This window comes from Pseudophryne corroboree, chromosome 2 (assembly GCF_028390025.1).
Source record: "Pseudophryne corroboree isolate aPseCor3 chromosome 2, aPseCor3.hap2, whole genome shotgun sequence".
Taxonomy (NCBI): domain Eukaryota; kingdom Metazoa; phylum Chordata; class Amphibia; order Anura; family Myobatrachidae; genus Pseudophryne; species Pseudophryne corroboree.
This window is the reverse complement of record NC_086445.1, coordinates 297,482,165-297,508,448: the sequence shown is the minus strand read 5'-3', so window position 1 is coordinate 297,508,448 and position 26,284 is coordinate 297,482,165. Positions and strand designations below refer to the sequence as shown.

Here is a 26,284-nt window from a genome sequence, read left to right as displayed (position 1 = left end):
TACCAGTTTCAGGCTCTCCCGTTTGGCCTCTCATCAGCGCCTCGGGTATTCACCAAGGTAATGTCCGTGATGATAGCTCATCTCAGGTCCCTAGGGGTAATAATTGTTCCGTATTTGGACGATCTAGTCATAAAGGCTCCGTCTCAACAATTGCTTCTCCAGCATGCTTTGCTAACGTACAATGTACTAGTTCAGCACGGTTGGATAGTCAGTTTAAAGAAATCACATCTAATTCCGTGTCAGCGACTTCAATTCCTAGGGATGATTCTCGATACAGTAAAACAAAAGGTTTACCTGCCACAACAGAAAGTACAGGTCATTCGTCATCTGGTGCAATTAGTGCTCAAGCCACGCACAGTCTCAGTACATTTGTGCATTCGCCTTTTAGGCACAATGGTGGCGGCTTTCGAAGCACTTCAGTTCGGAAGGTTTCACTCACGTCCGTTTCAACTGGAGGTGTTAGCGCAATGGTCGGGATCACATCTGCAGTTGCACCACAGGGTGAGATTGTCGCCACAAGTCAGGGTGTCTCTTCTCTGGTGGTTAAAAATACACAATCTATCTGCAGGGAGACGATTCGGCGTCGTGAATTGGATAATTCTGACAACAGACGCAAGTCTCAGAGGTTGGGGAGCTGTAGTTCAGAGTCATCGGCTCCAGGGCCTCTGGGCAAATCACGAAAGATCGCTATCCATAAATGTTCTGGAACTCAGGGCGATTTACAATGCTCTAAGACAAACGGTGTACATGTTTCGTTTTCAGACTGTTCAGGTGCAGTCAGACAATGCGACGGCAGTCGCATACATAAACAAACAAGGAGGAACGAGAAGCCGCATGGCAATGCGGGAAGTAGCTCGGATCCTCAGATGGGCCGAATATCACCAGGTGATATTGTCGGCAGTGTTCATTCCGGGAGTGGACATCTGGGAGGCAGATTTTCTCAGTCGTCTGGATTTTCATCCAGGAGAGTGGGCATTAAATCCAGAAGTATTTCAGATGTTGATCCAGAAGTGGGGGTACCCTCAGGTGGATCTGATGGCATCCCGCCACAATCATCAGGTGTCACGATATGTGTCCAGAACAAGAGATCCAGGGGCAGTGGCGGTGGATGCTCTCACAGCCACGTGGCCGTACAGCCTTGTGTATCTGTTTCCACCGTTTCCGCTGCTCCCGCTGTTGCTAAAACGGATCAAGAGAGGGTCCGTCACAGTTATACTAATAGCGCCTCATTGGCCTCGGAGGGCTTGGTTCTCGGATCTCCTCGGGTTACTCGCAGACGATCCGTGGCCACTCCCACTACGTCCGGACCTGTTACAACAGGGTCCGTTCCTTTACCCCGATTTAGCGCGGCTGCGTTTGACGGGGTGGCTGTTGAAAAGGCCATCTTAAGAAGAGAGGGCATTCCTGAGTCTGTTATACCAACCATGGTACGAGCTAGGAAGCCGGTTACGGCAGCTCATTATTACAGAATCTGGCGTACTTATATAAGTTGGTGTGAAGCTCGGAAATTTCCGACATCATCTTTTAATTTATCCCGTCTTTTGTTATTTTTACAGATGGGGTTAGATGGAGGACTACGTCTTTCCACACTAAAGGTGCAGGTATCTGCGTTGTCAATTTTCTTTCAAAGGAAATTGGCCTCGTTGCCGTCAATACATACGTTTTTACAGGGTGTAAAGAGGATACAGCCTCCTTTCATTCCACCTACAGCACCATGGGACTTGAATCTGGTTTTAGATTTCTTACAGTCCGATTACTTTGAACCTTTACGACAAGTGGATATTAAATTTCTCACTTGGAAAACGATTTTTCTTTTAGCCTTAGCTTCGGCTAGGCGTGTTTCAGATCTGGGTGCCTTGTCGTGCAAGTCACCGTATTTAGTTTTTCATGATGACAGAGCGGAACTTCGGACGAATCCCGCTTTTCTACCAAAGGTAGTGTCGTCTTTTCACATCAATCAACCAATAGTAGTTCCTGTGTTAACAGGAGATTCTGGAACGTTGGATGTGGTTCGCGCATTGCGCATCTATGTATCCCGAACGTCTACTGTGCGTAAAACGGATACGTTGTTTGTTCTCTATGATGCGGCTAAGAGGGGTTGGCCAGCCTCTAAGCAAACCTTATCCAGATGGATCAAACTGACCATACGTCAGGCTTACCTTTATGCTAGGTTACAGCCACCTACTTCAGTAACAGCTCATTCCACACGTTCTGTGGGAACGTCATGGGCAGCGAGTCGTGGGGCTTCTACGACACAGCTTTGCCGTGCGGCTACTTGGTCTTCAGTGCACACGTTTGTGCGCTTTTACAAGTTTGATACTTTCGCGGCATCAGCATCTAGCTTTGGCCGTTTAGTGTTACAAGTGCCAAACAGCTCTCCCACCACGGAGGAAACTTTGGTACATCCCAAGAGTACTCCAGTGACCCCTAGTGGATGATAAAGAAAATAGGATTTTGGTACTTACAGTACCAGGTAAATCCTTTTCTTTGAATCCATAGGGGGCACTGGACGCCCACCCAGAGCAGTTTACCTGTTTTAGGAAGTTCAGTGGTTCTTATGGTAACACACTTTCACGACTGGTTTAAATTTAACAAGGATTAATCAGTTATGGTGTCAACTGTTTAGTTGTCTGTTACGTTTTGTGTCAACTTTATTGTTGTCCGTGAGATTATATGTAATTCTCCTTTGGTCAATCTCTCTATCGATCCTGTTCGGCTCAGTAAAAAACACTGAAGTGCTCGAGGATATGGAGGGGAGGAGTAGTCTCAAAAATTAATTTATTCAGTGCCTTCTTCCGGTGGAAGCCGTCCATATCCCAAGAGTACTCCAGTGCCCCCTATGGATTCAAAGAAAAGGATTTACCTGGTAAGTACCAAAATCCTATTTTCTTCTCCTGATCCTCCATGGGCAATTCTGACAGATGTTATGTCTGGGTTATTGGAATTGGAATTGGGCGCCGCTTGAAAGGAGTTTGATGCGGCTAGATTTGAGGCTCTTGAGATACCGGAAGGGTCTCAGGAGATGTCTAGGACTTTGCAAGGGTTACAAAGGTCCAGGCCTAGCTCGGTTTCGAAAATAAGAATTTACTCACCGGTAATTCTATTTCTCGTAGTCCGTAGTGGATGCTGGGGACTCCGTAAGGACCATGGGGAATAGACGGCTCCGCAGGAGACTGGGCACATCTAAAGAAAGATTTAGGACTATCTGGTGTGCACTGGCTCCTCCCCCTATGACCCTCCTCCAAGCCTCAGTTAGGACACTGTGCCCGGAAGAGCTGACACAATAAGGAAGGATTTTGAATCCCGGGTAAGACTCATACCAGCCACACCAATCACACCGTATAACTCGTGATAGGAACCCTGGTTAACAGTATGATAACAACGGAGCCTCTGAACAGATGGCTCGCAATAACAACCCGATTTGTGTAACAATAACTATTTACAAGTATTGCAGACAATCCGCACTTGGGATGGGCGCCCAGCATCCACTACGGACTACGAGAAATAGAATTACCGGTGAGTAAATTCTTATTTTCTCTGACGTCCTAGTGGATGCTGGGGACACCGTAAGGACCATGGGGATTATACCAAAGCTCCCAAACGGGCGGGAGAGTGCGGATGACTCTGCAACACCGAATGAGAAATCTCCAGGTCCTCCTCAGCCAGGGTATCAAATTTGTAGAATTTTGCAAAAGTGTTTGCCCCTGACCAAGTAGCAGCTCGGCAAAGTTGTAAAGCCGAGACCCCTCGGGCAGCCGCCCAAGATGAGCCCACCTTCCTTGTGGAATGGGCTTTTACATATTTAGGCTGCGGTAGTCCCACCGCAGAATGCGCCAGCTGAATAGTGCTACAAATCCAGCGCGCGATAGTCTGCTTAGAAGCAGGAGCACCCAGTTTGTTGGGTGCATACAGGATAAACAGCCAGTCCGTTTTCCTGACTCCAGCCGTCCTGGAACATAAATTTTCAGGGCCCTGACTACGTCCAGTAACTTGGAATCCTCCAAGTTCCTAGTAGCCGCAGGCACCACAATAGGCTGGTTCAAGTGAAACGCTGATACCACCTTCGGGAGAAACTGAGGACGAGTCCTCAACTCTGCCCTATCCATATGGAAAATCAGAGAAAGGCTTTTATATGACAAAGCCGCCAATTCTGACACACGCCTGGCCGAAGCCAGGTCCAACAGCATGACCACTTTCCACGTGAGATATTTCAAATCCACAGTCTTAAGTGGTTCAAACCAATGTAATTTCAGGAACTCCAAAACCACATTGATATCCCAAGGTGCCACTGGGGGCACAAAAGGAGGCTGAATATGCAGAACTACTTTGACAAAAGTCTGAATTTCAGGCAGTGAAGCCAGTTCTTTCTGGAAGATAATCGACAGGGCCGAAATCTGGACCTTAATGGACCCCAATTTGAGGCCCAACGTCACCCCTGCTTATAGGAAATGCAGGAATCGACCCAGTTGAAATTCCTCCGTTGGGGCCTTCCTGGCCTCACACCAAGCAACATATTTCTGCCAAATGCGGTGATAATGTTTTGCGGTGACATCCTTCCTGGCTTTGATCAGGGTAGGGATGACTTCCTCCGGAATGCCCTTTTCCTTCAGGATCCGGTGTTCAACCGCCATGCCGTCAAACGTAGCCGCGGTAAGTCTTGGAACAGACAGGGCCCCTGCTGCAGCAGGTCTTGTCTGAGCGGCAGAGGCCAAGGGTCCTCTGAAAGCATCTCTTGAAGTTCCGGGTACCAAGCTCTTCTTGGCCAGTCCGGAACCACGAGTATAGTTTTCACTCCTCGCCTTCGTATTATTCTCAGTACCTTGGGAATGAGAGGCAGAGGAGGAAACACATAAACCGACTGGTACACCCACGGTGTTACTAGAGCGTCCACAGCGATCGCCTGAGGGTTCTTTGACCTGGCGCAATATCTTTTTAGCTTTTTGTTGAGGCGGGACGCCATCATGTCCACCTGTGGTCTTTCCCAACGGTTTACCAGCATTTGGAAGACTTCTGGATGAAGTCCCCATTCTCCCGGGTGGAGGTCGTTCCCTGTGTGACTGCACCCCAGCCCCGAAGGCTGGCATCCGTGGTCACCAGGACCCAGTCCTGTATTCCGAATCTGCGGCCCTCTAGTAGATGAGCCCTCTGCAGCCACCACAGCAGCGACACCCTGGTCCTTGCCGACAGGGTTATCCGCTGTTGCATCTGGAGATGGGACCCGGACCATTTGTCCAACAGGTCCCACTGGAAAGTCCTTGCGTGGAACCTTCCGAATGGAATTGCTTCGTACGAAGCTACCATTTTTCCCAGGACTCGTGTGCATTGATGTACCGACACCTGTCCCGGTTTTAGGAGGTCTCTGACTAGAGATGACAACTCCTCGGCTTTTTCCACTGGAAGAAACACTTTTTTCTGGTCTGTGTCCAGAATCATTCCTAGGAACAGAAGACGTGTCGTCGGGACCAGCTGTGACTTTGGAATATTGAGAATCCAGCCGTGCTGTTATAGCACTTCCCGAGAAAGTGCTACCCCCACTACCAACTGTTCCTTGGACCTCACCTTTATCAGGAGATCGTCCAAGTACGGGATAATTAAAACTCCCTTCTTGCGAAGGAGTATCATCATTTCGGCCATTACCTTGGTAAAGACCCTCGGTGCCGTGGATAACCCAAACGGCAGCGTCTGGAACTGATAGTGACAGTCCAGTACCACAAATCTGAGGTACTCCTGGTGAGGAGGGTAAATGGGGACATGCAGGTAGGCATCCTTGATGTCCAGAGAGACCATGTAATTCCCCTCGTCCTGGCTCGCAATAACCGCCCTGAGCGATTCCATCTTGAACTTGAACTTTCTGATATACGTGTTCAAGGATTTTAAATTTAAGATGGGTCTCACCGAACCGTCCGGTTTCGGTACCACAAACATTGTGGAATAGTAACCCTTTCCTTGCTGAAGGAGTGGTACCTTGACAATCACTTGCTGTGAATACAGTTTTTGGATAGCCACCAACACTGTTGCTGGTAAGGCAGATTTTAGAAAACGGCGGGGGGGGGGGGGGGGGGGACGTCTCGAATTCCAGCCTGTACCCCTGAGATACTACTTGAAGGATCCAAGGATCCACCTGTGAGAGAGCCCACTGTGTGCTGAAATTTCTGAGACGGGCCCCCACCGTACCCGGGTCCGCCTGTGAAGCCCCAGCGTCATGCTGTGGACTTATCGGACGCGGGGGAGGACTTTTGCTCTTGGGAACTGGCTGTATGCTGCAGCTTTTTCCCTCTACCTTTGCCTCTCGGCAGAAAGGATGCGCCTCGAGCCCTCTTGTGTTTATAGGGCCGAAAGGACTGTACTTGATGATACGGTGCTTTCTTTTGCTGTGGGGTAGCCTGTGGCAAAAATGTCGATTTCCCAGCCGTAGCTGTGGAAACGAGGTCTGAAAGACCATCCCCAAACAGTTCCACCCCCTTATAAGGCAAAACTTCCATGTGCCTTTTTGAATCGGCATCACCTGACCACTGCCGAGTCCATAACCCCCTTCTGGCGGCAATGGACATTGCGCTTATTTTTGATGCCAGCCGGCAAATATCCCTCTGTGCATCGCGCATGTATAAGACAGCGTCTTTTATATGCTCTACTGTCAGCAAAATATTGTCCCTATCCAGTGTATCAATATTATCCGACAGGGAATCTGACCACGCAGCAGCAGCACTGCACATCCATGCTGATGCAATCGCTGGTCGCAATATAATGCCCGTGTGTGTATATATAGCTTTTAGGGTAGCCTCCTGCTTTCTATCAGCAGGATCCTTTAGGGCGGCCATATCCTGAGACGGTAGTGCCACCTGTTTTGATAAACGTGTAAGCGCTTTATCTACCCTGGGGGATGTTTCCCAACGTGACCTATCCTCAATGCTGCCAATAACCGTTTAGAAATTATCAATTTCTTATCGGGGGAAGTCCAGGCTTCCTCACACACCTCATTTAATTCCTCAGATGCAGGAAAAACTGCTGGTAGTTTTTTCTCACCGAACATAATACCCTTTTTTGTGGTACCTGGGGTACTATCAGAAATGTGTAATACATTTTTCATTGCCTCAATCATGTAACGGGTGGACCTATTGGAGGGTACACTAGTCTCATCGTCGTCGACACTGGAGTCAGTATCCGTGTCGACATCTGTGTCTGCCATCTGAGGTAGCGGGCATTTTAAAGCCCCTGATGACATTTGAGACGCTGGAACAGTCACAAGCTGAGTAGCCGGCTGTCCTATGTCGTCAAACCTTTTATGTAAGGAGCTGACACTGTCACGTAATTCCTTCCATAAGTCCATCCACACAGGTGTCGACCCCTCAGGGGGTGACAACACATTTACAGGCATTTGCTCTGCCTCCACATCATTTTCCTCATCATACATGTCGACACCGCGGTACCGACACACAGCACAAACACAGGGAATGCTCTGACAGAGGACAGGACCCCACAAAGCCCTTTGGGGAGACAGAGGGAGAGTATGCCAGCACACACCAGAGCGCTATATAACAGAGGGATATCACTATACAGAGTGTTTTCCCCTATAGCTGCTTGTATTATATATATACTGCGCCTAAATTTAGTGCCCCCCCTCTCTTTTTTACCCTTTCTGTAGTGCAGGACTGCAGGGGAGAGCCAGGGAGCGATCCTTCCAGTGGAGCTGTGAGGGAAAATGGCGCCAGTGTGCTGAGGGAGATGGCTCCGCCCCTTTTTTGGCGGGCTTTCTCCGGCTTTTTGTGTTAATCTGGCATGGGTAATTTACACCTATATAGCCTCTGGGGCTATATATGGTGTCAGTTTTGCCAGCCAAGGTGTTAATATTGCTGCTCAGGGTGCCCCCCCCCCCCCCCAGCGCCCTGCACCCATCAGTGACCGAAGTGTGTGGTGTGCATGAGGAGCAATGGCGCACAGCTGCAGTGCTGTGCGCTACCTTGGAGAAGACAGAAGTCTTCAGCCGCCGATTTTCCGGACCTTCTTGCTTCTGGCTCTGTAAGGGGGACGGCGGCGCGGCTCCGGGAACGGACGACGAGGTCGGGTACTGTGTGCGATCCCTCTGGAGCTAATGGTGTCCAGTAGCCTAAGAAGCCCAAGCTACCACCACTTAGGTAGGTTCGCTTCTTCTCCCCTTAGTCCCTCGCTGCAGTGAGCCTGTTGCCAGCAGGTCTCACTGTAAAATAAAAAACCTAAACTATACTTTCTTTCTAGGAGCTCAGGAGAGCCCCTAGTGTGCATCCAGCTCGGCCAGGCACAGAAATCTAACTGAGGCTTGGAGGAGGGTCATAGGGGGAGGAGCCAGTGCACACCAGATAGTCCTAAATCTTTCTTTAGATGTGCCCAGTCTCCTGCGGAGCCGTCTATTCCCCATGGTCCTTACGGAGTCCCCAGCATCCACTAGGACGTCAGAGAAAGATAGTTATCATTTGTCTTATAAATTACCAGTTTCAGCTATGTTGCATTCTGACGCTTCAATGCCAGACCTCACATCGCAAGAAGAACATGAGGAAGGTGAATTGGACCAGCAGTCAGATAGTGAGGTTACTGATACCCCGCCCATTTATAATCTCATCAGGGCAGTACGTCAGGTTCTTTATTTCTCTAACGTCCTAGTGGATGCTGGGGACTCCGTCAGGACCATGGGGAATAGCGGCTCCGCAGGAGACAGGGCACAAAAGCAAGCTTTTAGGATCACATGGTGTGTACTGGCTCCTCCCCCTATGACCCTCCTCCAAGCCTCAGTTAGGTTTTTGTGCCCGGCCGAGAAGGGTGCAATCTAGGTGGCTCTCTTAAAGAGTTACTTAGAAAAAGTTTTTAGGTTCTTTATTTTCAGTGAGTCCTGCTGGCAACAGGCTCACTGCATCGAGGGACTTAGGGGAGAGATTTTCAACTCACCTGCGTGCAGGATGGATTGGATTCTTAGGCTACTGGACATAGCTCCAGAGGGAGTCGGAACACAGGGCTCGCCCTGGGGTTCGTCCCGGAGCCGCGCCGCCGACCCCCCTTGCAGACGCTGAAGATGAAGAGGTCCGGAACCAGGCGGCAGAAGACTCTCAGTCTTCATCAGGTAGCGCACAGCACTGCAGCTGTGCGCCATTGTTGTCAGCACACTTCACACAGCGGTCACGGAGGGTGCAGGGCGCTGGAGGGGGGCGCCCTGGGCAGCAATGTATAATACCTGTATGGCGAAAAATACATCACATATAGCCCTTGAGGCTATATGGATGTATTTAACCCCTGCCAGATATCTAAAACTCCGGAGAAGAAGCCCGCCGAAAAGGGGGCGGGGCCTATTCTCCTCAGCACACAGCGCCATTTTCCCTCACAGAAAGGCTGGTGGGAAGGCTCCCATGCTCTCCCCTGCACTGCACTACAGAAACAGGGTTAAAACAGAGAGGGGGGGCACTGATTTGGCGATATGTATATATATATATTAAAAGGAACACTTATATAAAGGTTGTCCCTGGATAATTATAGCGTTTTGGTGTGTGCTGGCAAACTCTCCCTCTGTCTCCCCAAAGGGCTAGTGGGTCCTGTCCTCTATCAGAGCATTCCCTATGTGTGTGCTGTATGTCGGTACGTGTGTGTCGACATGTATGAGGAAAATATTGGTGAGGAGGCGGAGCAAATTGCCTGTATGGTGATGTCACTCTCTAGGGAGTCGACACCGGAATGGATGGCTTATTTATGGAAATTACGTGACAATGTCAACACGCTGCAAGCCGGTTGACGACATGAGAGGGCCGGCGAACAAATTAGTATCTGTCCAGGCGTTTCAAACACCGTCAGGGGCTGTAAAATGCCCATTTACCTCAGTCGGTCGACACAGACCCAGACACGGACACTGATTTCAGTGTCGACGGTGAAGAAACAAACGTATTTTCTTTTAGGGCCACACGTTAAGGGCAATGAAGGAGGTGTTACATATTTCTGATACTCCAAGTACCACAAAAAAGGGTATTATGTGTGAGGTGAAAAAACTACCTGTAGTTTTTCCTGAATCAGATAAATTAAATGAAGTGTGTGATGATGCGTGGGTTTCCCCCGATAGAAAATTATTGGCGGTATACCCTTTCCCGCCAGAAGTTAAGGCGCGGTGGGAAACACGCCTCAGGGTGGATAAGGCGCTCACACGCTTATCAGAACAAGTAGCGGTACCATCTACGGATAGGGCCATACTTAAGGAGCCAGCTGATAGGAGGCTGAAAAATATCCTAAAAAGTATACACACACATGCTGGTGTTATACTGCGACCAGCGATCGCCTCAGCCTGGATGTGCAGAGCTGAGGTGGCTTGGTCGGATTCCCTGACTAAAAATATTGATACCTTTGACAGGGACAGTATTTTATTGACTATAGAGCATTTAAAGGATGCATTTCTATATATGCGAGATGCGCAGAGGGATATTTGCACTCTGGCATCAAGAGTAAATGCGATGTCCATATCTGCAAGAAGATGTTTATGGACACGACAGTGGTCAGGTGATGCAGATTCCAAACGGCACAAAGATGTATTGCCGTATAAAGGGGAGGAGTTATTTGGGGTCGGTCCATGGGACCTGGTGGCCAGGGCAACTGCTGGAAAATCCACCGTTTTTTACCCTAAGTCACATCTCTGCAGAAAAAGACACCGTCTTTTCAGCCTCAGTCCTTTCGTCCCTATAAGAGTCATATCTGCCCAGGGATAGAGGAAAGGGAAGAAGACTGCAGCAGGCAGCCCATTCCCAGGAACAGAAGCCCTCCACCGCTTCTACCAAGTTCTCAGCATGACGCTGGGGCCGTACAGGACCCCTGGATCCTACAAGTAGTATCCAAGGGGTACAGATTGGAATGTCGAGAGGTTTCCCCCCTCGCAGGTTCCTGTAGTCTGCTGTACCAATGTCTCCCTCCGACAGGGAGGCAGTATTGAAAACAATTCACAAGCTGTATTCCCAGCAGGTGATAATAAATTTACCCCTCCGACAACAAGGAAAGGGGTATTACTCCACACTATATGGTGGTACTGAAGGCTAGGTGAGACCTATTCTAAATCTGAAAAATTTGAACACTTACAAGGGTTCAAATCCAGATGGAGTCACTCAGAGCAGTGATAGCAAAGAACAAGGGGACTATATGGTGTCCCGGGACATCAGGGATGCTTACCTCCATGTCCCAAAATTTGTCTTTTCTCACCAAGGGTACCTCAGGTTCGTGGTACAGAACTGTCACTATCAGTTTCAAGACGATGCCGTTGGATTGTCCAAGGCACCCCGGGTCCTTACCAAGGTAATGACCGAAAGGAGGATTCGTCTTCAAAGAAAATGGACGACCTCCTGATAAGAACAAGGTCCAGAGAACAGTTGGAGGTCGGAGTAGCACTATCTCAAGTAGTTCTACGACAGCACGGGTGGATTCTAAATATTCCAAAACCGCAGTTGTTCCGACGACACGTCTGCTGGTCCTAGGGATGATTCTGGACACAGTCCAGGAAAAGGTGTTTCTCCCAGAGGAGAAAGCCAGGGAGTTATCCGAGCTAATCGGGATCCTCCTAAAACCAGGAAAAGTGTCAGTGCATCATTGCACAAGAGTCCTGGTAAAAATGGTGGCTTATTACGAAGCGCTTCCATTCGGCAGATTTCACGCAAGAACTCTTCAGTGGGATCTGCTGGACAAATGGTCCGGATCGCATCTTCAGATGCATCAGCGGATAACCCTATATCCAAGGACAAGGGTGTCTCTCCTGTGGTGATTACAGAGTGCTCATCTTCTAGAGGGCCGCAGATTCGGCATTCAGGATTGGATGCTCGTGACCACGGAGGCCAGCCTGAGAGGCTGGGGAGCAGTCACACAAGGAGTGTGATCAAGTCTGGAGAATTCTCTCCACATAAATATACTGGAGCTAAGAGCAAATTTATAATGCTCTAAGCTTAGCAAGACCTCTGCTTCAAGGTCAGCCGGTATTGATCCAGTGGGATAACATCACGGCAGTCGCCCACGTAAACAGAAAGGGCGGCACAAGAAGCAGGAGGGCAGTGGCAAAACTGCAAGGATTTTTCGCTAGGCGGAAAATCATGTGATAGCACTGTCAGTAGTGTTCATTCCGGGAGTGGACGACTGGGAAGCAGACTTCCTCAGCAGGCACGACCTCCACCCGGGAGAGTGGGAACTTCATCGGGAAGTTTTCCGCATGATTGTGAACCGTTGGGAAAGACCAAAGGTGGACATGATGGCGTCCCGCCCGAACAAAAAATGGGACAGGTATTGCGCCAGGTCACGAGACCTTCAGGCGATAGCTGTGGACGTCCTGGTAACACCGTGGGTGTAACAGTCGGTGTATGTGTTCCCTCCTCTGCTTCTCATAACCAAGGTATTGAGAATTATAAGACATAGAGGAGTAAGAACTATACTCGTGGCTCCGGATTGGCCAAGAGGGACTTGGTAACCGGAACTTCAAGAGATGCTCACAGAGGACTAATGGCCTCGGGAGCTAAGAAGGGATTTGCTTTCAGCAAGTACCATGTCTGTTCCAAGAGGAACCGTGGCATCGGCCTTTAAGAAAGGACCTGCTCCAGCAGGGACCTTGTCTGTTCCAAGACTTACCGCTACTGCGTTTGACGGCATGGCGGTTTGAACGCCGGATCCTAAGGGAAAAGGCATTCCGGAAGAGGTCATACCTACCCTGGTCAAAGCCAGGAAGGAGGTGACCGCACAACGTTATCACCACATGTGGTAAAAATATGTTGCGTGGGTGAGGCCAGGAAGGCCCCACGAAAAAATTTCAACTAGGTCGTTTCCTGCACTTCCTGCAAACAGGAGTGTCTATGAGCCTAAAATTGGTGTCCATTAAGGTTCAAGTTTCGGCCCTATAGATTTTCTTCCAGAAAGAATTGGCTTCAGTTCCTGAATTCCAGACGTTTGTCAAGGGAGTATTGCATATACAGCCCTTGTGTGCCTCCAGTGGCACCGTGGGATCTCAACGTAGTGTTGGGATTCCTCAAATCATATTGGTTTGAACCACTCAAATCTGTGGATTTGAAATATCTCACATGGAAAGTGACCATGCTGTTGGCCCTGGCCTCGGCCAGGCGATTGTCAAAATTGGCGGCTTTGTCTTACAAAAGCCCATATTTGATTTTCCATTCGGACAGGGCAGAACTGCGGACTCGTCCCCAGTTTCTTCCTAAGGTGGTGTCAGCGTTTCACCTGAAACAACCTATTGTGGTGCCTGCGGCTACTACGGACTTGGAGGACTCCAAGTTGCTAGACGTTGTCAGGGCCCTGAAAATATATATATATATATATATATATATATATAATTCCAGGACGGCTGGAGTCAGAAAGTCTGACTTGCTGTTTATATTGTAGGCACCCAAAAAGCTGGGTGCTCCTGCTTTTAAGCAGACTATTGCTCGTTGGATTTGTAGTACAATTCAGCTTGCACATTCTGTGGCAGGCCTGCCACAGCCAAAATCTGTAAATGCCCATTCCACAAGGAAGGTGGGCTCATCTTGGGCGGCTGCCCGAGGGGTCTCGGCTTTACAACTTTGCCGAGCAGCTACTTGGTCAGGGGCAAACACGTTTGCTAAATTCTACAAATTTGATACCCTGGCTGAGGAGGACCTGGAGTTCTCTCATTCGGTGCTGCAGAGTCATCCGCACTCTCCCGCCCGTTTGGGAGCTTTGGTATAATCCCCATGGTCCTGACGGAGTCCCCAGCATCCACTAGGACGTTAGAGAAAATAAGATTTTACTTACCGATAAATCTATTTCTCATAGTCCGTAGTGGATGCTGGGCGCCCATCCCAAGTGCGGATTGTCTGCATTACTTGTACATAGTTATTGTTACAAAAAAATCGGGTTATTATTGTTGTGAGCCATCTTTTTTAGAGGCTACTTCATTGTTATCATACTGTTAACTTGGTTAAAATCACAAGTTGTACGGTGTGATTGGTGTGGCTGGTATGAGTCTTACCCGGGATTCAAGATCCTTCCTTATTGTGTACGCTCGTCCGGGCACAGTACCTAACTGAGGCTTGGAGGAGGGTCATAGGGGGAGGAGCCAGTACACACCATGTGATCCTAAAAGCTTGCTTTTGTGCCCTGTCTCCTGCGGAGCCGCTATTCCCCATGGTCCTGACGGAGTCCCCAGCATCCACTACGGACTATGAGAAATAGATTTATCGGTAAGTAAAATCTTATTTTTACGGAGGTTGAAGAACCTCTTTCAAATGATGAAGTGTTTTTTGCTAAAAGACAGAGATTTCTGTTGTGTTTTCCTTATTCAGATTCTCTTAATAAGCAGTTAACAGAGTCATGGAAGAATCCAGATAAACGGTGTTCTATACCTTGCCGGTTTTTGTCTAGTTACCCGTTCCCAGTCTAAATGGGAAAATCCACCGATTGTGGATTCGTCGGTGTCAAAACTTTTTAAAAAGTTAGCCATTCCAGTACCAGCTGCTACTACGCTTAAAGACCCGTCAGAGCATAAGCTAGAAGCTATGCTAAAGTCAATGTATACAGCAGTAGGGGTGCTGCTTTAGACCTGCTTTGGTGGGAGTTTGAGTGAATAAGCCTGTAATTGCATGGATAACAGCTCAAGTCGGCCCTGCAAGAAGACCACCTTATACTTCTCGCTGATTACATCTGTGAATCTGCTGAGTATCTATGTACGGCTTCTATGGACGTCGGCCAGGTTAGTTCTCGCCTTTAAGCTTCACTAGTTGCGGTACGACGTGCACTTTAGCTGCGTTCTTGGCAAGCAGAGACCGAGTCCTAACGAGGAATAGAAACGTTACCTTACGCTGGCGAGATGTTGTTTGGTACTGAATTGGACAAATGGATTTCTCAGGCCACGGAGGGAAAATCTGTTTTCCTACCATTACCTACACAGGTTCCTAAACAAAAATATATATAGGACCAGCGTTCAAATCCTTTACACCTCAGTCCTTTTGAGGCCGTGCTAGAGCAACAACCACACACAGTAGACGTGATAGAGGATGTGGTTTTCAACAAACCACTAACCGTCGTCAGGACACTAAGACCGCTGACAAGCCAGTGGCCTGACGGGCTCCCAGCCCATCTCGTGTCTTCAGTTGTGGGAGCATGCCTTCAGACGTTTCATTTGGCGTGGTTTCGGACGTCCACAGATGGGTGGATCCGCAATTTAGTGTTAAAATGTTACAAAATAGAGTTCGATTGTCTTCCACCAAAGCACTTTTTCAAGACAGGTCTGCCTATGTCAGAAGACAAAAAGGCGGTTATACAGACCGCAATTCAGTTTCTGGTAGATTCAGCAGTTTTGATTCTGGTTCCAGTTCATTAACAGGGTCAAGGTTATTATTCCAGTCTTTTTGTAGTACCAAAGCCGGATAGCTCTGTCAGACCGATATTGGACCTAAAGGGGCTCAATCAGTACGTCACTTACTACAGATTCAAGATGGAATCCCTGCGGTCAGTAATTGCAGGTTTAGAGCCACAGGAATTCATGATTGCGCTGGATCTCAAGGATGTGTACTTGCACATTCCAATTTGTCCACCACAGCAGTTGTACTTAAGGTTTGCAGTAGAACAAAACCATTATCAATTTCAGGCCCTACCTTTTGGCCTCTCGTCAGCGCCTCGTGTATTCACAAAAGTGATGTCTGTGATGATAGCTAATCTCAGATCCCTGGGAGTGATAATAGTTCCGTACTTAAACAATCTGCTCATCAAAGCTCCGTCTCAACATATACTATTTCAACATGCTTTACTAACGTACAATGTACTAGTTTAGCACGGTTGGATTGTTAACTTCAAGAAATCAAGCCTGATTCCATCTCAAAGACTTCAATTCCTAGGAATGATTCTCGATACGGAGGATCAACAAATTTACTTGCCAGAACAGAAGGCACAAAGTATTTGTCATCTGGTACAGTTAGTGCTCAAACCACGGACATTTGTGCATTCGACTGTTAGTAAAGATGGTGGCGTCTTTCGAAGCACTCCAGTTCGGAAGATTTCACTTGCGTCCTTTTCAGCTGGATGTTCTCGCACAGTGGTCAGGCTCGCATCTACAAATTCATCGGATGGTGCGGTTGTCTCCAAGGGCCAGAGTATCACTACTCTGGTGGCTCCAAGTACACAATCTCACTGCAGGAAAAAGGTTCGGCGTCTGGAATTAGATAATTCTAACGACGGACCCGAGTCTCAGAGGTTGGGGAGCAGTGGACCAAGAAAGATTACTGTCTATAAATGTCCTGGAACTCAGATCAATGTACAACACGCTGCGACGAGCAGTGCACATGCTCCGGTCTCAGACTGTCCAGGTTCAGTCAGACAACGCGACGGCAGTCGCATACATCAACAAACAAGGAGGAACTCGAAGTCGCATGGCCATGCGGGAAGTTGCTTGAATCCTCAATTGGGCCGAGCATCACCAGGTGATATGGTCGGCAGTGTTCATTCCAGGAGTGGACACCTGGGATACAGATTATCTCAGATGTCAGGATTTTCATCCAGGAGAATAGGCATTAAATCCAGAAGTGTTCCAGATGTTTGTCCATCTCACCAAAATCATCAAACTTCCCAGTATGTGTCCAGAACAAGAGATCCAAATGCAATGGCAGTGGATTCTCTCCCGATCGCATGGCCGTACAGCCTCGTGTATCTGTTTCCACCATTTCCGCTGCTTCCTCGGTTGCTAAAGTGGATCAAAAGAGAGTACACAACAGTCATACTAGTGGCGCCTCATTGGCCTCTGAGAGTGTGGTTCTCGGATCTGCACGGTCTAATCGCAGACGACCCGTGGACGCTTCCGCTACGTCCGGACCTGCTGCAACAGGGTCCGTTACCTTACCCCGATTTAGCGCGGCTGCGTTTGACGGGGTGGCTGTTTAAAACTGCCCTCTTTAGATGAGACGACATTCCAGAATCGATTATACCAACCATATTACGTGCTATAACGTGCTATTACGTGCCAGTTATGGCAGCTCATTATCACAGGATTTGGCGTGCCTACATAGGGTGTTGTGAAGCTCAGAAGTTTCTGACATCTTTCAAGTTATCCCGTCTTTTGCTATTTTTACAGACTGGGTTAGATGGAGGACTATGTTTATCTACACTAAAGGTGCAGGTATCTGCTTTATCAATTTACTTTCAAAGGCGTTTGGCCCTTTTGCCAACAGTTCACACTTTCCTGCAAGGTGTCGTAAGAGTACAAACTCCATTTATACCACCTACAGCGCCATGGGACTTGAATCTGGTTTTTTATTTTTTACAGTCTTCAATTTTTGAACCCTTACAACAAGTTGAAGTTAAGTTTCTAACTTGGAAAACAGTTTTTCTCCTAGCCTTAGCTTCAACAATGTGTGTTTCAGATTTGGGTGCCTTGACATGCAATCCACCATATTTAGTGTTTCATAATGATAGAGCGGAACTTCAGTCGAATACCGCTTTCCTACCAAAGGTGGTATCTTCTTTTCACATCAATCAACTAATCGTAGTTCCGGTATTATCAGAAAGTGCATGAACTCCAGCTGCTTTGGATGTGGTATGCGCACTACGCGTTCATGTAGCCCGAAGATAAACAGTACGTAAAATGGATACATTGTTTGTTCTCAGGCTTACCTTCATGCTAGGCTACAACCGCCTACATCAGTTTCAGCTCATTCCACACGTTCTGTGGGAAATTCTTGGCAGCAGGTCGTGGAGCTTCTACGACGCAACTTTGCCGTGTGGCTACATGGTCATCAGTGCACACGTTTGTGCGCTTTTACACGTTTGCGGCATCCGCATCTAGCTTTGGCCGTCTAGTGTTCCAGGTGCCAAACAGCTCTCCCGCTCAAGGGAGAAACTTTGGTACGTCCCAAGAGTACTCCAGTGACCCCTAGTGGATGAAAAAGAAAATATGATTTTTGTACTTACCAGATAAATCATTTTCTTTAAATCCACAGGGGACACTGGACGCCCGCCTAGAGCAGTTTCACCTGTCTTGTGGTAAATTCAGTAGAGCTTATGGTAACATTTTCTCACCGACTTGTTCAAATGTTACGGTGATATGTATTGTTGTACCAACTGTTTAGTTGTCTGTTACGTTATGTGCTAACTTCATTGTTGTCCAGTATGGTATAATGTTATATGTAATTCTCTAGTATTCATTCTCTCTATCGCTCCTGTTCGGCTCAGTAAAAAAACACTGAGGTACCTTGGGAGTATGGAGGGAGTGGGGAGTTACTAATTTAATTATTTAAATGTGCCTATCCCTGCTAACGCCCCATCCATATCTCAAGAGTACTCCAGTGCCCCCTGTGGATTCAAAGAAAAATATTTATCTGGTAAGTACCCAAATCCTATTTTCTCTCTCTGTACCTCTCTCCACTCCAATCTATCCTCAATTCTGCTGCCTGGCTCATTTTCCTCACCAAACACACTATGTCCACCTCTCCTCTCTTACAAGACCTTCACTGGCTTCCCTTCCCTTTCAGAATCCATTTCAAGCTTCTCACACTCACAAAGTCCTCACCTACTCCTCTCCCATTTACATCTCTGACCTTATCTCCCCTTACACTCCCACCCGTCCTCTTCGCTCTGCTAATGCACGCTGACTCTCCTGCCTTCTGATTACTTCCTCCCACTCCTACCTCCAATATTTTTCACGTGCTGCTCCAATTCTCTGGAATTCTTTACCTCCCCCCCTCAGACTCTCCACCTCTCTACTAAACTTCAAACGGGCTCTCAAGACCCACTTCTTCAAACCCAGCCAATTCTCATCCTAACCCTCTGTTCCACGCCTTCTATGTACCCCATCTGTGTCACCACTATCAGTCTACCCCTCACCTTTAGAATGTAAGCTCTCACGAGTATTTCCCTCTTCCCTCATGTGCTTATGCTTTCTCTCACTTTAATATTCTTCAACTGCATCAACTTCAGCAGTGTTCTGCCACCTGATACTTATTTCAGTGTTATCTGCTGATGTAACTATGTTTATTTACCCTGTACTTGTCCTATATTGTCTTCAACTGTAAGTTGCTGTTTTCCTGTTTTGATTATTTGTTTATGTACTCTGTAATTTGGGGCTGCAGAACCCTTGTGGCACCTTAGAAATTAAGGATAATAATAATAATAATAATAACAACGTGGTGCTTCAGCAGAACAGATATATAAGGCAGCCACATGGTCTTCCATTAACACATTCATTAGACATTATGCTATGGATCTAACAAGAAAAATTTTTTTGTGAATCCCTAGTAAATGGCGCACTGGAAAGCAGCCCACAGGCCGGTTCACCACAAAAAGAACCTCACCAGAAAAGTTCAAATAATTCTACAAGTTTGAATACACATATGTGGGACCCAGAATAGTAGGCACTTAAATAAACAATAAAAATATACTCAACACAACATCCCTGTGGTACGTGGATGTATTTGATCTCCAAATTGTGACGTAGGCAATCTCTTTCCTTTTTCTGAAGTACCGTTCTCCTCTCTAGTTGATGTTAACATGAAAAGGAAACAATGTATTTATGTGTAGTAATGTTTCAATAATAAACAATAACAAACAAGTCTCTCTTGATTTTCTAGATTTTCACACGGTGAGAGCAATATTTCTCCACCTTAGAGGCGTACCCCGACTCACTTTCCAAACGATAGATTAAAGCTTATAAAGGTATATTTCATCCACCACTGTGCCAAAAAGCTGTAAATTTGGATGGTGATTCCCTCTTTCCCAGGAAAGTGAGCGTACCTTACTCACAAGAAAGAAAAGTGATAAAAGTGTATCAAGGTTTCTTTAAACACACCAAGAGGTGAATGTAAGGCGTACCCTACTCACGGCAATAAAGGTTGTATTCAGACACATCTGGGTTTCTTTTAAGGGTAAACCATGTAACTTGTTGCCATTGGTTACTCCCATGTAAGTATTCCAGAAAGGTCATCAAAACATGGCAATAGAATCACAATAGATCCACAAAAAGTATTTTTATTTAAAAAAATCATACATTTGGGATTTAGGAAATAAAACCAATGAAAAAAAGTTTACAAAGTCTTTAAGATGTTTATAGCAGCATGACTTGTAAATCCAAAAAAAGAAAAACAATAAAAGATCTTGAACAAAAAAAATAGAACAAGAAAAATTTCTATTTAAAAACAAAGTCAATTCGTACCTAAATGTTGTAGTAGAAAGTACTATACCATTTAGGTACAAATTGACTTTGTTTTTAAATAGAAATTTTTCTTGTTCTGTTTTTTTTTTGTTTGTTTTTCTTTTTTTAATAAAAATACTTTTTGTGGATCTATTGTGATACTATTGCCATGTTTTGATGACCTTTCTGGAATACTTACATGGGAGTAACCAATGGCAACAAGCTACACAGTTTACCAATAAAAGAAACCCACATGCGTCTGAATACAACATTTATTGCCGTGAGTAGGGTAGGCTTTACATTCACCTCTTGAAACCTTGATACACTTTTATCACTTTTCTTTCTTGTGAGTAAGGTACGCTCACTTTCCAGGGAAAGAGGGTCTCACCACCCAAATTTACAGCTTTTTGGCACAGTGGTGGATGAAAGATACCTTTATAAGCTTTAATCTATCGTTTGGAAAGTGACTTGGGGTACGCCTCTAAGGTGGAGAAATATTGCTCTCACCGTGTGAAAAGCTAGAAAATCAAGAGAGACTTGTTTGTTATTGTTTATTATTGAAACATTACTACACATATATACATTGTTTCCTTTTCATGTTAACATCAACTTGAGAGGAGAACGGTACTTCAGAAAAAGGAAAGAGATTGCCTACGTTACGATTTGGAGATCAAATACATCCACATACCACAGGGATGTTGTGTGGAGTATAATTTTTTGTTTATTTTAGCACCTACTATTCTGGGTCCCACATATGTGTATTCAAACTTGTAGAATTATGCCATGGATATCTTTGCCTCTCATGATGCTGAATTCGGGCTAAGGGTTCTCCTGTCCGATCAGGTGCGTCCCCACCACAAAATGGAATTCCCATTGTTATCTTGTGGATAACCTGTGGACCCTGCCTGAGAAATATACGGTATGGTAAGAACTTACCGTTGCTAACATTATTTCTCCTAAGTCCACAGAATCCACAGGGATCCCACCCTGACGCACCTCATTTGAGGATCCTTTTACTCACTAACCTCTTCCTCCTTGTACGGAAAGGTGTGCATGTGTGTTCTTATCGCCTGATTAGGGCTATCTATGAGTTGTGTTCCAAAGCCTTGAGCTTCAGAATACAACTGATTTGCCTGAGCCAGGAGGCGTGGATATATGGACGGGCCCGTTGCATGCTGGGAGGCAGGAAAGCTTTGACTAAATAGTGCAAATCCACTGTCGCTTCATCATATCCCGTTGTTATCCTGTGGACCTTTGAGAAATACCGTTATCAATGGTAATTTCTTACCATTACATACTGTATATATTGCTAACTAGGAGAGATCTCATAGTGTATACATGGTTTTAGGTAATGGGGAAACAAGTACAAATTCTCTGTACATGGTGCCCTGTGCACAATACAGGTTGCATATCCCTTATCCAAAATGCTTGGGACCAGAAGTATTTTGGATATCTGATTTTTCCGTATTTTGGAATAATTGCAAACCATATTGAGATATCATGGCGATGGGACCCAAGTCTAAGCACAGAATGCATTTATGTTTCATATACACCTTATACACACACAACCTGAAGGTCATTTTAGCCAATATTTTTAATAACATTGTGCATTAAACAAAGTGTGTGTACATTCACACAATTCATTTATGCTTCCTATACACCTTATAAACACAGCTTGAAGGTCATTTAATACAATATTTTAATAACTTTGTGTATTAAACAAAGTTTGTGTACATTGAGCCATCAGAAATTAAAGGTTTCACTATTTCACTCTCACTCAAAAAAATCCGTATTTCGGAATATTTGGTTATGGGATACTCAACCTGTAATGCTGCTTACTATATGCAATGATTTGATACCATCATTTGTTTGAAAATATGTACTACTTTACATACAAATAGAAGACAGTCTTACTTGCATTACATATACATGAACAAAAATGGAAGGTTTAATAGGAATGGATTTGGAAAATGACATTAGATATTTTTGTACTTTTCAGTATGAAGAAGAATTTACAATTCGCCAAGAGACTCAGTCCCAATTGCAGAAAAATGAAGGAAAAATCAATGAACTTCAAGCAGAATTACAGGCTTTTAAATCCCAGGTAATGGACCATGTTAAATGAATCTATTGAATACAAGAACATGACTGTTGAAACAAATTCCACTTAATACCTTTCAAACAAGAGTAGGATTTCAGATTTCTCAACACCCTCCTGGAATTGTTTACTATCAATTTTCTTATTCATAGGTTCCACTTTATGGCTCAAAAAGTATTATAGAAAGTCATTAATTAGCCATGTGTGAACTTAAATTGATCTATTTTTCTGCTAAGTTTTATGTTAATTAAATATGTTTCATTTAGGTTTTGCTCTCAGTGTCACATTTGTTGTAAGTAATTAACCACAGAGGGTAGAAACTCTTCAGCTTGTGGATTTGGCATTCATCACTGATCTTTGTCTCTGCGCAGGAAATTATTCCTCAAGCAATCTATTTTGTTGAACCTTCGGCTTTTGGTAACCTGCAGTGAAAGATAACCTGCCGTGTGGAGAGGAATATTTTCTGATAATTTTTCAATTTAAAAAGTAAACAGATTGAAACATAACAAAGCGTGTTATTTCCTTTCAAGACATGTCATTTGGTAGTGTGACATATCTGATGTGTAGTTGAAGCTGAATATATATATATATATATATATATATATATATATATATATATATATATATAATTTTTATGTTTTTTTTTTCTCTCTGCTTTGTTTTTATTGTGAGAGGGAATAGCTTAAAAAGGGTAAATGTAAATTGAGAAATAGGTTGAAAAATGGATTAACCTGAACACTTTCTACATCACTTGTATCTTGTGGTTGTTTTATGGAAAATGTTTGCAGTATGTATTTTTACACACTGCACATGATAATTTTGATGGGGAATTTCAGTTTGTTGAAGTGCACATTGTATGAGCCTAAATGTGACAATGACTTAGGGTGTTAAATCTTTGTAATGAATGAACCTACTGTCTGCATGTAACCAGGTTTAAAATAGGCAACAAAAGAGCAGCCTGTGTGCCAGTTGGTGTGCTAATAGCAGCTAGACTGTTTCAGAGAGTTGGATGCTGGGAGGAGAAGATGCTGCAGGAGCTGACAGGTTATAGACACTGAAGTATGTGTGGACACAATGATACACTATAGATGGGCACTATTTACAGTAAGGGGAAATGGTGTTGACTTTTCTCTAGCTTTACACATCATTAACTTCCTCAGTGCATATTTGTGCCCACCTTACTTATGACATATTAAAATTATATTCCCTAGCTAATTTGGGCATCAAGTAAAACAGAAATACTAAATTATAGGATTAATTGTCTTTATATGCATTGCTAGTGCTAATACAGAACTAAATTACTATGTGCTATACACTATGATTTAGCTTTGTCTACATGCAGATTGAGCGCATAAACACCTACAAATGTATTTTTAACTTTTGTCAGCAAATCATACACATTGCAGCTCACAACTCCCGGCATAGTGTTGTGTACGCCACTCTATGTCAGCTTTTGAATGGGAAGTATGCATGCTCCCCCCGCCCATTCTTTCTAATGGGAGCCAGTTAGCGATGTGTACATGTTGGCATGCTACAGTGCTTACGCATCGCGATCCTGCTACAGTACACTGCTATAAGCAGCAGGACACGTTGGTATATTTGACCTCATAATGTTTAGACGTATATTGCAACAACAATTTACTTTTGCAGTTTCTCCAGTATACTGTTACATTGTCCAGTATGCGGTTTCATAGAGTTTTAACAAATTAGCATTCAAGACTTTGGTTTCATTGCAAGGTATACTGCTAGACCAGGGGTGTCAAACTTGCGGCCCTCATGCGGACCCTACTGCATCCTTTTGCGGCACACGAGCAGGGTACCTTTTGTGGCCACATTGTCAGGGGTTAACGTGGGGCGGCTCTGCATCCCTGGCTTCTGCATCCATCCAGCCATGGAAATGTTGCCTCTATGTCTGTACCGTCCACCGGCACCCAAGATTCATAGCCAGCGGCGGTGTGAAGCAGCCATCAGGGAGCCCCGGTACCCTCACAGACAGCCTTGGCCTTTACAGCCGGAGCCCTGACTCCTTAAGCAGCATGCCCACAGAGGAGCATCCTGCAAGTGTAGGTCTCTGCAGCATGCTGCACAGGTGATGGGGGTGTAATGGGGAAGTATGTGTAACTGGCACTGTACAGGGGGACATTGTTTGTAACTGGTAGTATACTCTGAGACATTATGTGTAACTTGCAAAATACGGGGGGACATTATGTGTAACTTGCACTATACTGGGTGACATTATGTTTCACTGCCAGTATAGCGGAGACGTGCATCAGGCACTATACTGGGTAACATTATTTGTAATTGGCAGAATACTGGGAGACTACATGTGAAACTGGCAGTATAGTGGGAGACATTATGTGCATCAGGCACTATACTGGGTAATATTATTTGTAATTGGCAGAATACTGGGAGACTACATGTGAAACTGGCAGTATAGTGGGAGACATTATGTGCATCAGACACTATACTGGGTAACATTATTTGTAATTAGCAGAATACTGCAAGACTACATGTGAAACTGGCAGTATAGAGGGAGACATTATGTGCATCAGGCACTAGACTGGGTAACATTATTTCTCTTACATCCTAGTTGATGCTGGGGTCCACATTAGTATCATGGGGTATAGACGGGTCCACCAGGAGCCATTGGCACTTTAAGAGTTTGAGAGTGTGGGCTGGCTCCTCCCTCTATGCCCCTCCTACCAGACTCAGTTTAGAAAATGTGCCTGGAGGAGCCAGTCACAGCTAGGGGAGCTCCACAGAGCTTTTCTGGAAAAGTTTCTTTTTACAGGTTATTATTTTACAGGGAGACTACTGACAACAGCTTCCCTGCAGCGAGGGACTAAGGGGGGAGCAGTGTCCGCCTTCCGGGGTCGGAGCCACTGTCTCCACTGACTGGACACTAAGCTCCAGAGGGGTCAGATCGTTCCCTGCCACAGGGGACCGCTCGCCCCAGCAGCATGCTGCCAACCCCTTACAGATCTGAAGATGTGGTGAGTGAGACACCGACCCCCCTAGCAAGCGGCGTGCCGGTGTGAAAATGGCGGCAGCGGGAAGGGAGCGCGGTATTAACCTGCGCTCCGGAGAAGGCTCCCTGGGCCAGCGCTTGCCCCCTATACTGGTCCAGAAGCCTGTCGGGGGCCACAGATCTCAGCCAGCACATTTTCCTCAGGCCAGTATAATCTATGAAGAGCGGGAAGACAGCGCCATTAAGGAGGCGGTGCTTCCCCTCAGAGCGGACCCAGCAGCATTCCAGCGCCATTTTCCTGCCTGCACAACGCTGAGGGGAAGAACAGGTCCCTCCACAGCAACTCCAGCTGTCTGTACACGGTACCAGGGGGTTGTAGAAGGGAGGAGAGGCTGTAATATGACTGTGTGTCCTATTAAGGTGCACAGTCAGCGCTGATAAGGGGTCTCCCTTTACTAAAAGCGCTGTATGTGGGTTGACTCCAATCTCTGTGTCTCTTGCCATTCTTGGGGGGAAACTCTGTCTGCCCTCACCTGTGTGTGTGTGTGTGTGTGTGTGTGGAGTGTTTGGTGGTCTCCTTTAGCTATGTCCAGGGACGCTGTGTCATATGCTGCAGAGGATTTATCCTCCCAGGATGATCCCATTCCATGTAATCAGGATAGCACTGGTTTAGCACAGATACCAGCAAGAAAGCCTGGTCCCTAAAAGGGTACTGGTGGTGCTTCCTTTCCCTGATGAGGATAGAAAAAAATGGGAAATCCCACCGATTGTTGACACATCTGTGTCCAGACTCTCAAAGGTGATTTTGCCTGTTCCAGGATCTACCGCCTTAAAGGAGCCGGCTGATAGAAAAATTGATAACTCACTTAAATCAATGTACACTGCTTCAGGGGCCATATTACGTCCCACTATTGCTACTGCATGGATTTCAAAGGCTATAGTAAAGTGTTCGGCTACCTTACTTGAGGATTTGGATACGATGGATAGGGATGGTGTTGCTTTATATTTACACAACATACATGATTCAGAAGGTTTTATGGTAGAATCCATGAAAGACCTGGGTTCCATGGCTGCGGGAATATCTTCCATGTCTGTTTCAGCT

The 26,284-nt window shown here is 45.9% G+C and overlaps 1 protein-coding gene across 6 annotated transcripts in view; it reads left to right on the top strand.

The window, feature by feature from the left end:
- DIAPH3 (diaphanous related formin 3) overlaps window positions 1-26,284 on the top strand; it is a 1,416,707-nt gene that overhangs the window by 721,359 nt on the left and 669,064 nt on the right. For all 6 annotated transcript variants that reach the window (XM_063952903.1, XM_063952906.1, XM_063952905.1 and 3 more), the window contains one exon: window positions 22,116-22,220. In XM_063952903.1, the coding sequence (XP_063808973.1) occupies window positions 22,116-22,220 (105 nt within the window). The remainder of the gene's footprint in view (window positions 1-22,115; window positions 22,221-26,284) is intronic.